We start from the raw sequence: 12,386 nt of genomic DNA, 5'->3' as shown, positions 1-12,386 counted from the left end.
AAGATAGAGACTATATATAACTTTCTTCCGTTTTTTGCTATAGCGCAACAATTGTTATCATAAAGAAATAAATTTTGTGTTGCGCTTCACCATGTGGCATTCAGCCTGCCTAACGGAATTTGCTGTTTCTATGATAACAACGAGTAAAACACCAGTTTCAGGACATCAAATTTTGAGACAAAAATGACCCAAAATACACTCCTTTTGCAACCTGTACCTTATTATCTGCAAATGACTGGCCTAAAATATATGTATATTTATAAAGCGTTCGTCCAGACAAAAATTTTGTAACCGTGCACTTTTTCCACAAATTGAGCTAAATCTGGATGGATGGGTGTCCATTTCCATTTTATCTGAGTTCCGGTAGCTCAGGTAAGATTTTAGACCCGGCCATCTACATGGAGCTTCGAGTATTTTTATATGTCATTTTTAAATGTTCAATATGCTATATCTTACAGATTTGTTGTATTTCCAATGTAATAAAAGAAAACAAAATGTAAACTGTATTTTGTTTTAGATACTTTTGTGACTACATTAAATGGAAGTAACAGAAGTTTTTCTGACTGATGTTTTCACAATGGTCTTGTTTTTTTTTCTAATTGAAATAGCGGAATGTTGTCTATTTATTTAAGTATGCTTGTCAAAAGCCATAGCCAGCTTAAGCATAAAAGGCAATGAATGCCCGGACTATGTGAAGGGGTTCTGCTTAAAACAGTTAGCTGCAGAGCACATACACCCCCACCCTCCCCACCAAGAGGCAAACAAAGCTAAGCAACAGCTTCTTTGTCAGCAGATAAACATAATACTAGTAATTTTATTCAGATAGACCATTTGCACTTAAAACAATAATATTTTCAGTATCAATTTAGAGCATAAGAGTCTTACAGTGAATCATTCACAGTGTCTTTGCCATAAAAGTGACACATCTCCAAAGATAAAAAATCAATTTATGTAAGGGAGGCAATTCAAAACCCCCAAAAATGTTCAAATACTCTCCAGGTAAGAAGGGAGAGATAAAACCTGACAGCTTGTGAAACATTGTATGTCATGTGACACCAAGTTCCCTACATCAACATCCACTTCATGATTTACCGTGAAATTTGTTACCAGTCTGCGAGTGAGAATTCAAAACTATAAGCTATGCCAGTGTTTGAAAATGGCGACGGGTGGAAGGTTTGCTACATCACAAACCGACGCTTCTGACGCGTTATATGATTTTCCATGTAGTCCTAGTGCCAAGGATGGAAAGAATGTGGAAGCAATGTTTCAGTGTATGGATTGTCAGATATTTTATTGTCACACATGTGTGACAGGTCACAACAAGTTCACTGAAAACCATAACGTAGTGGACAAGTCTTCGAAATTATTCGATCAAGGTCAAGGTAAAAGGTACTTGAAGTCATTTTCATCAAGTGAGTTGCCGTCGAATTTATGCGAGGAGCATCAGGGAGAAGTGATCAAGTTGTTCTGTGGTCAACATGATGTAGTTTGTTGCACGGTCTGCGTTGCTGTGAAACATAGGTATTTATTACTAACTTTTTAGAAATACCATACTGTGATCAAGGAGTTGGACCAATGATTATGGTTTTTATTCATTATTTTCTTATTAATAATTGGCACCACCTTTGAGGGTGGAGCCTTTCATGGAGCCAATAAATGCTGATGTACATCATGTATGAGCTATTAAATAAATAATGTTGTGCAAAATAAATTAAAAACATGATGCTTTGAGCCTTTAATTATTGTTGACGTATGATGTATTTGTCTATTTAATTCAATTAATGCAACATATTCACAGCTCAGGTTTATATTGCCTTTTTAGAAAGTAAACAGTTATTGAAAATATAGAATAACTGATCCCCGAAACTAGAACAAAACAAACCAGTTAAAGGTACGAAAAATATTTTTTTAAAGATTATTATATGCTTTATTATGTTTCTGCGTTGAACTATGGTATTATTCTATTGTTATTACTATTGGAAAAGTAATTTAAGTTACCTTATATTTAAATCGAAGTTTTCGCTATTGTCCGTTTTGTTCACGTGATTAACAATAATCGGAGAACGAACCATGCGTATTTTATCTGTATATTGTTTTTGTTAAACCTATATTCATAATTGAAGTCTGATATCTCTGTTGGTATGTTTCTTTGTGTTTTATTTTCTGTGACACCTGTTTCATCTATAAGTATGATAAAAAGTTACATTTTATTTTAATACTTAGTCTAGTTCAATAGAGATATTATACTATTTTTTATTATAAAAGATGTCCTCTGATGTAAACATCAGTAATGTTTTTGTTAAGAACTGAAACTCACTACGTATAACCTCAGCTCCTACTGCATGTAGAAGTGTTATTACTACCAGAATGTGACGTATAATACGGAGTTCCTAGGGGCTCATATGGGTTGAAAAAGGTACTAACGTTTTGTGAATGGTAAACTTGTAGCCAGAAAAATATGTTATTGATGAATTACTGCTACTTTAAGATCAAGATTCAAGATTTTAAGATTAGTTTAGGTAGGCCTAAACATCAAACAATGTTCATTGCCACATTTTAAAATGGCGAATACAGTTAGAACATGATGAAAGTGCAATAAAGAAAGTATAATAAGTAATCTGTACAAGTGTGTTACATTATATACATTATAACTAATCGATGTTATTAAAACAAAATATATATTCACAACATCAAATAAAACATATTTTAAAGAATTTATGCTGTTTTAATCTAAAATTTACAAGTAAATATCGTGCTTACAACAGCAGAATGTATAGCACATATGTAACGGCATTTAACGTAATGTTCTTCACTGACAAGAAAAAATATTTTTCATCATTGTAATCTTTGTCGTATAAATAGTACTGTATGTTATATTACGCGTGCTCACGTTACATGCAAATGTTTAGTAACACACCCATATACAACTGTAAATTCGCAGAAACTACTTCCATGTAGTAAAATGCTTAAAGTATGGCATAACATTTACTTAATTTGTTCTTTCATGCGATATATTTACTAGATATATGTACTTAGCTAATCTGTTTATAACTTTATGCTGACTGTTTTTCATAAGAGTTCTGAATTTATGTCGATTCGACCAAGAACAGTATAATATTTTGGTAGGTGTTCTTGTCTTAATTCTCTATAGTAGGAACAAACAAATAAAAAATGGTACTCTGTTTCAACTGCATTCATATTTCATTTTTAAACTAAGTTTCTGATCTATATTTGAAAATTTGACACACTAAGGTATTTTTTTTTCAAAATCAAAATAGTCTGTAATCATATTGTATAAGTATCTAGTTTTGTTGAATTTTCAATTTCAGAAACCAATCGTTGATAATCCTAATCATAAATACGTTGTATAACACTTTTATGCAACAATGCATATTAAAGAGATAACTGGTCCGTCAAAAGCAGCTATAAAGTCAAACATTTAAGCATTTTTTTTCTTTCATGGTTACTATATAATGCAAGTACATATAGAACAAAATAATGCAAAATGCGTCATCACTGCATCTTTTTGTAATTGTAATTAGCAGCATGAAAGTGAAATGTTATCCATTTCTTCTGAACAAACAGGTATCAATTTATTTCTTTCGTACACGATTCTTCAATAATTTCGAAACACTGCGCATGTGCAATGCTATCTCAATGCCTCAGTATGACCGAAAGTTGCTTAGTAAACACAGATATGGTACCATTGCAAAACATGATTTTTAAACAGTGTGCTTTCATAGACACAATAGACAAAAAGAACAAATATCTGTATGATACAAATGAAACTATTACTAGAATAACACCTAAAACGTGTTATAACATGTGACAAGAAATTGTTCCTGTTCGGATACTGGTTCCCTAAACAAGTAAGTAAAAGTGAAGTGCATATTATTTTTTTGAAAACACTTCGTGTATATGTTTCCATTGACTTAAAGTTTATTAGATACATCGCAACATATTTACATTGTGTACATGATTTGGTCAAAAAGGATGATTTCAACGGAACTTGATTCTATTTTTAGCATGATAAGGCATGAACAAAGTAAATGGGCGTCTATCTTGCACATATTTTACCGGTAGTTAAAAAGTCTTTCGTAACAAGAAATATACAATATGACGCACATACTTTCAAACCCACAAGATGCTAATTTCTTAAAATCTCTTAAAATGAGAATTTAGCAGCAATGATTCGGTAAATGATCAATAAATGAAATTTCAGGGATTTCTCACAAATATATCTCATATTGATTGTAAGTGTTCTGATACTCTCCACCACAAAAACTCATGCACACTTCTACTAGCCTCTTAAGAAGCGGGACCAGGATGGCGTGTGCGTGTGTCCGTCATATTTCGTTTTGGAGCATGACGTAAAAATGCATTTATGATACTGACGTTATACTTGATGTGGCGATATGCAGGGCACAATATGTGGTGGGTAGGTTGAAGGTCTATAGCACAAATTTAGCTCAAATGTCAAAAACTATCTTATATATTATAAATATCATAATTGGCTTAAAACTTGGCATATAGGTAGGTGACGATAACACGATGTGTAGCTCGCATGAACTGGAACAGTACGTATAAGGTCGAGGTCAAAGATAAAGGTCAAAAAACAATATCCCTAAAAGTTGATTTATTGATCATTTACATATTTCATGTCCGAGGCATAATTTAAAACTTACTTAAGGTATTAACATAATACTTGGCATACATTAGGTGGCGATGATACGATGTGCAGAGGGCATGAATTAGGGCAGTTGGTCAAAAGGCAATGCAAACAGGAAAGTTAAGTTGTCCGTTATATTTTATAGTATAGCTAGAAAACCATTCGAGGTATTGACTTCAAACACGGCATATAGATAATTGCCGATGGAACAGTTGGTAGAGCGCATGGACTTGGTCGGTAGGTCAAATGTGGAACTATATAATGATATCAAATACGTCTCATATTTCGTGTGCACTTAAAACAATTCAAGGTATTGACTTGAAACTTGGAACACATTTAGTCGGTGATGAGACAATGTAGAGAGTGTAACAATGCACACTTCGCTTACACCCTCAACCCCCACCGAAATGTTTGTACTTTTAGATCCTTGTGCCTTTGTTTCCTTTAAAGCTATCTGCTATCTCCCCTGATCTATACATTCGGGCGAATTTTCAACTTGCATTGCTTAGCTTTGGTTTTACATTTCTCAAACTAACTTAATTCCCCGTACCCACCACCACATTAATGAGTTCTCAAAAAAGTCTCAAGTATGAAAATCGAGCAGTTCATGGCAAATCTGGAAAAGTGTTTGTTTTTCAAATTAAGTATAATATTGCCAAAAATATGCACCAGGTATACAATTGTAAGAAGTAAGACAATTCATAATGATTAGCGAAAAGTAAACGCATTGGCATCCATATGATGCTAATTGCTAAAAGCAGGAAAGTATTGAGCTCTAAAATGTCCATGCGGCAGTGTGATCTGTTTGATGATGTCAAAACTAAAGTATTAAATAATATATTTAAATATGCATTTGTTTTTTATGATATACCTCTGTATGACATATCTGCAAGTCATGTATATATAACTTAAAAATTTGTAAAAGGGACTTTAATGTGTGATGCCGTTCGGTATGCTATTTGTTTAATCACAGCTTGAACATTTTTGATGCTCTCTTGAATTTATGTTTTAGAGGGGAATTATGTATTTCCAAACAGGAGGTCTTCCTATTTTTGAATAATTTTATACGTAGAGTATTAAAAAAACTAGTGTATGAAGTATAAAATTAAAAAAAAATAAATAGTGGCGGTAATCCGATATCTAACATAAACTATAAGTTAACACTTTGTCAAAACTACATTATATTTTGAGATGGATTACTTGTAGCAAGTACTTTGATTTTGCGATTTGCTTAAAATTTCACTTTCATTGCTCTTGGCTACGCCGTATTAATACGTTCGCAGATGTCTCTGAATTGTTTTTGGTACAACGTTACTGCGTTATAACATTAATTTTGGTTGTCTTGCATCGATGTAAAATAGATGCCATTTTGCTAAACTTTCTACTTTCGTCTTATCATTGTAATTATATTTGATTTAATCTATTCACGCGTTTTCCTTGTATGCAGTTGTATATTCCGGTTATTAAAGGATGAAAGAGTAGAGAAGCTGTTATAATGATAAACCGTTTATTTCAGATCCTGTACAGACGTAGAATATATCCCTAACATTGCCAACAGACTTTTGGAGAAACAGGGGAAAGACAAAACGAAATTAGCTCTCGAGAAAGTGAAAGATGATTTGCAGAACCTAAAGTCAAAAAAGCAGAGGGAATTGGAGGAGCTGAATGTGCAACGCGATGGTATAATTGATGACATAGAGAAGTTTAAGAGGGACCTAATAGCCCAAATTGAAGATTTGGAAACAAATACAATAAAGGAGGTACAGGACAAGTATAAAGAGATTGAAGGCGAAATAAATACCAGCAGCAAGAAAATTAATGGCATATTGAAAGATGTGGAAGAGCACATTGGCAGGCTTTATCAATTCGAAAGTAATAATGAAGCCCAGCTTTTTGTAGCCATTAAGATTGGAGAAAAGAAGATTTCAGACGGAAATGATTGCGTCAGACAAGCTACTGCCAAAAAATCGAAACGTTGGAATTTGAGATGAACAGAAACATAAGGGGTTGTCTCAAAGAGGTGCAGTCTCTTGGTAAACTATCACTCCAGATTTCGGAGAATAATATTGGTAATACTTCCATTTTTTATGTTTATATCAGTTTGTTTCCTGCAACGGTTGCATTTTCCTGGCAGCCATATAGTCTTTCATTTTACATTAGTAGAATTTACGAAATGAATAGTAAAATTCTCTCTATTTATATAAATCATAACTTAAAAACGTCATTGATAGCGATGAACGGCAAGATTAATGCCGGACATTTTCTATCAATGCAAAATAACATTTAGAAAAATCTGTGTTTCGTAAAATAAAAACTCGCAGCGACACGTAGAACTTTGTTAATGTTTTACAATAATTATAACAGTTTTCAGAAAATCAACAGCATAACATTTTACAACATTTACCTTCGGTAGGATATTAGCAAGATGTTAAGTTGTCTTTAACGTAACTGAATTTATTTGTTTCAGATTATGTTTTGTATTGCAATGAAAAATGCATGCTATTCGGACAGCGTTTAGAGATGAAAAGGCGGAAAAGAATATACGAAAATATTCCTTTTTTTCAATTTCAAAAGTGATCAGTATTTACATTTCTTTATCTATCACATAAAATGTTTGTTCTATATTCCTATATTTCAGGTCCTAAACAAAGTTTATCATATAGAGAAACTGAGGTTGATGACCAAGTACCAGGTAGTAAGCATATGACACTTCAAAGAAAAAAATGTTTCAGAAAAGGCCCGTCAAGCATGCACACAAGCTGGAGCTAAGTAAACTGAACCTTAAAACATATTTTTGACAATTATATTATCAAAAGATTCTGTTGATTGCTTCATATCTGCGTTTGGGAATATTATCACAGTTGTGGTAACAGATATTACATTTGAAATCTACCTACAATAATATGTTTGACAATTTCTCGTTTCAATGACTTTCTTTGAGTCAAAGTAAGGCAGATGTAGAGGAACAAAACTATGGTTCGGTTGAGGGTGTTAGCGTCTTTTAAACATTTTAGTCATGAAACTAATGGTGTCTACTTGTACCGGTGAACTTAATGTTATACTGTATAGTACTGCTTAACTGGAATTATATCATTTCGTAGACATGTGATATTATACCCTATCCTGTTACATTATATTGACAGCTGGCTGACCGGTTGTAGAACTTTCCTGCTAATGCTTAGCACTAATCGAGGCACTTATTACCACTATTTTCCATATCTTTGTTTCAACATTATTTTGATATTGTTGAGGTAGGTAAATTTCGTAACTCTTTAATCAAATTAGGAATGTCGTCTCAAAGGCTACATATCGAAATTGGACGTCGAACTTAACCAAATGCTACACCTATAGGTGATAGAAAATGTACTGTATGCAAAGATTCAGAGGATGAGTTCCATTTAGTATTAGAATGTCAAATATATAATTAAATGACCTTAGAACTCAGTTAATACCGAATATGTATAAGTTACGTCCAAATATGACTACTGAATAAAGAAAATGTTGAAGTTCAGAAAAATCTGGCAAAATATGTATATTTTACCTTTGAAACAGCTAATATTTTAATTTTTACAGATTTGTGCAAAACGTACATGTTTATAGTATTAATTTATGTTTAAGTTAAGTGTGTATTTTGTTGTTTCGTATGTTCATACATTGTTAAGGGTAACTCCAATATTACAAACTATGATTATCTCGAATCTCACTCTTCTGACATATATGTAAAAAGGCAAATAATTCGGGCATTATCAGCTTAATATATATTCTGATTGTTTGTAAATCGTTTTGTTAAGATCAGTCAGTCTTTGGCTTGAACTAGTACATTTTACTAGAAGCTTACATTAAATGGTACTGTCTTCGAAGAAAAAGTTGTTTGAGATGACCTGTTCGACAATTTAACAGTGCAACTTAGGAATGTGGATCAATTAGATAAGTAAATTGTATTTGCGTTTTTGTCCGTAACATGGTTTGTAGTTGTACTGTTTAACGGATAAATTCCACAGTTTATATAAGACAGTTCAGCATTAGACTGCTGTCTACTCTGCTGGTTTTGGTATATATAGTTATTTATTCTTTTGCTCAAGTCATTTGTAATTTGTGTGCCATTTAGTTTAAGTGGTAAATAGCGATCTGACTTCAATCGTCGTTCATGCTGAAAGGAGTTTGGGTGGGTCGATGTAAAAATATTGCATCTTTGGCGGTTTTTATTGACCCACCTTTGCTTTCAAATAATTTGAATTAGATAGACACCATTTAAATTTGAATAACAGCTTCTTTTGAGGTCTGATGTTAATGCACGTCAGTTTAAGAAATTAAAAATGACAGTTTCCGCACACATTATGTTACTCTGTTTTTCTGCATCTAAAGCAAATTGACATACTCCTTGCAACCATTGTAAGTAATTGTATGTTGATTTTGTTTAGAATATGTTAAACATCACAGTAATGCCCTGTCCAACTGACTCAGCTGAACAGGTACTTTCCTCGAAGAAAAAGTTGTTTGGGTTGACCTGTTGGACAGTTTAACAATTCAGTCTACTGTCATGTGTCGTACTTACTAAACATCCCTCTTAGTCGGGCCCTATTTATCACAGTGTGGGGATTGTATGGAACCGCTGCGTGATCTGATAAGTGACCTTAATACGGCGCGTGATAGGGCAGTAACGCGTGATTGTGTCAGTTACCATTTTAGATGTGATGATTTAAATAACAGCTTCTTTTGTTTTCTGATATAAATGCATCTCATTTTAAGAAATTAAAAATGACAGTTTTCATTCACATTGTATGTAATATAACAGGGTTTGGGAGATTCTGTTTTCTTCATAAATCATTTGTTAATATGTTACGGAGACAGATGATAAGCTCTAATGCTTGAATTAAAGAAATATTCTATTCTGTTCTGTTCTATATATTTACTACAAAGATATGTAGTTTTCTGTATCAGCTGTCAAACCTGTCACAAAACATGTATCCTAAGTTTTAAACAGGTATACTTAGTTGTTTATATCATTTACTTATGAATTGTTGTATTAATACGCTATGTTACATGAGTTACTCCGTTTTACTGCATCCAAAGCAAATAAACATACTCATTGCAGCAAGTGTTAGTAATCACTTATTGTTATTTGTTGAGAATATGTTAAACATCACAGTTATGAATTGACTCAATTAAAAATTTACACGATGCTGAAAAATCTCATCAAAACTATGATACTAGTCATGGCAATATCAAACTTGTATGTCCATTCTCCATTTAAATTTGATAGTAGTCAAAATATGCTATGAATGTTTGCCGTGTTCTTTATATATGTACTTGACTCAAGGACAATATTGGTCAATGTTTCTTTCTGAAATAATGTTAACATATGGCATTTAAGACTAAAGATACTCATGACAAGTCAATATATAGTAGTTTGATAATAAAAGAATTGAACCATATCGCAAATATATATTAAACTTTATCATTCTTTAGTTGCGTTTGACCAAAAGCACCAAATGTCTAAAAACTAAACAATAACTGATAAAGGAAGCATTTACATCGCATGTGTAAAAGGAATCATTCAAGTTTATTGCATGTTGAACTTATATTCTATTCATGTATAGTTTATTAGTCTGTTATAATGCCAACTGAACTCCACCTGACTTATTAAAACAGGCAGTTAGTTTTACAGCAGCGTTTTAAACTACAGTTAATTCTGTCTGTAAAGGCCACCATTGGGAGAGTCAAATTGTGGTCATTATTGGGAAGTGTTATTGGGAAATAGTCACATGTTAAAATACACTGTAAAAGTTGAAAATGGGAAACAAAACATGTGGTCTTCAGGGCCAGGTAGTCTCTGCTCAGAGGTGGTCTTTAACACAGGTTCGACTTTTTAAAATAAGAAGTATGTATAACGGGGTACAAAGATGTATGCTGTTTCGGTTTCAGTAACTTACAGATATGAAAGGCTATATTGATAAATAGACAAGAGATAAAATACATCACCCATGTTTACCTTTTAAACATCAATGAGACGGTGAGGGCAATCAGATTGATAAAACTACTTTGAAATAGTGAAAATTTGAAACTGATTTTTGATAATTTTGTTTATTAAATGTACTCTTTAATATGTACCATAACGCGTGTACAGAACTCTTGCGATGTGATTGAAGGTTATGGACAGCTTTACATATACTTACCACTGGTACTGTCCCAGTTCTCATTTTGCAAATAAGTTCCTAATGCAGAAAAAAATTTAAGAGTTTTTTTGACAGTTGTTGCTGCACAAACTATGCACAGCCACATGACCTCTACTAATAGATTCTGTTTTTATATAAATAGAAAGCTGAATTATTTCTAGACCTCATCGAACAGCTCGTTGATAATGAACTGGTTGTGAATATGTTTTCACTCTTTATAAGAGTAAACTGGTCGGTTTTTATCTAACAAAAAGGCAAATACACTGAAAGAAAGATGTCTATTTCGGAAAGAAAGGGAAATATATCTTCGTGTAGTTTGACCATGAATTAAAACCGGAAACTTCTGAAAATCGGACCAAGCCTTGTGTTATTAAATGACCTATAAATCTCCAGATAACACCAAACAAGTAGGGATCATTATCTTCTAAGAGAGATTTTTTGACTGACAATTCAACACTATGGAATATCTTTAAAACTGAAAGCGAAAATGTGGGTATGAAGATTTGAGTAATAAGGTTTGTCTACATTTCTATAAATGCAAACAATTGTCTTGGAAATGACCACAATGAGATTAAAACAGTTATTGGCTTAAGTTTCATAAAACATGGAAATTCCATTATCCGGCTATTTATCCGGCTAGCTCGGAAGTGCTGCTTGATGACCTGTTTATTACTTTAGTACCTTTAAGAACAAGTGACTTAACTGCAATAGTGCCAGTTCTATTATACAGCAATAGTAGCTTATTTCCATGAAACATACCATGTTTCAGCTTGATAAAATCATTTTCAAGGTTTAATGGTATTTTCAGTAATGCTTGTCACCGCTACACATTTATGTGATTTAAAAAGTCGCAGTTTGTGCAGTAGCTTGCATTGAAATGAGCATTTTCTATCAAAATCTGACAAAAATTGCCCATTTTTACATATATCTGGACAAATATGAAGTGTTGCCAATGCCGATGTTAAAGACTATACAGTTTGCAATTTGTTCTATATAAAATTAAAACTCTTCTGAGAGCTTATGTGTTTAGCTTCTGGACTTCATAAGTATTCAACTGTTGTCTTCCTTATCGTTTTGTATCACCTGCTATTAAATACATGTTATAGTTTGTTAAAATGTATACACATCTTAAACTGATTAAGAATGTTGTAATACACTGTTATAATGCACACATAACATTTTATCAACACGCATATCCTACTGGAAAAATACAGTATCGCTCATCACATAAATTTTCTTCCTTTCTTTATTATTTTGGATAAACACTTGCATTTTTGAACTTGAATGTTTTTACGATGTACACTTCAATGGAACGCCGATGCGCTAAACCTCTGCGAACGTTGGATATTTATAATGGCTAATATCTATCTAAATGGTTGACTTTGTTATTTGCCATCAAGTTGCAATCGATTATTCTTACTACAGAGCATATGGTAGTGGTTTCCTCAAAAGAAAGAAACTATGTCTGCATAGAAAAAAGCATACATCTTTTCTCCGTTTTTTGTCAGATGCATGCTTTAATGTAGAAAACAATGAAACGT

General features: G+C 32.7%; 1 protein-coding gene across 1 annotated transcript; it reads left to right on the top strand.

Moving 5' to 3' along the window:
- Positions 1-1,141: 1,141 nt before the first annotated feature.
- Positions 1,142-9,964, top strand: LOC123538695 (E3 ubiquitin-protein ligase Midline-1-like). Its single transcript, XM_045322986.2, has 3 exons — positions 1,142-1,521; positions 6,186-6,738; positions 7,308-9,964. The coding sequence occupies exons 1-2, from the start codon at positions 1,157-1,159 to the stop codon at positions 6,658-6,660; spliced, it is 840 nt and encodes a 279-aa protein (XP_045178921.2). The 5' UTR covers positions 1,142-1,156; the 3' UTR covers positions 6,661-6,738; positions 7,308-9,964.
- The last annotated feature ends 2,422 nt before the right edge of the window (positions 9,965-12,386 follow it).

Source organism: Mercenaria mercenaria, unplaced genomic scaffold (genome assembly GCF_021730395.1).
Source record: "Mercenaria mercenaria strain notata unplaced genomic scaffold, MADL_Memer_1 contig_4843, whole genome shotgun sequence".
Classification (NCBI taxonomy): domain Eukaryota; kingdom Metazoa; phylum Mollusca; class Bivalvia; order Venerida; family Veneridae; genus Mercenaria; species Mercenaria mercenaria.
Note: the sequence above shows the minus strand (reverse complement) of the source record. Positions and strands in the feature narration are given on the sequence as shown.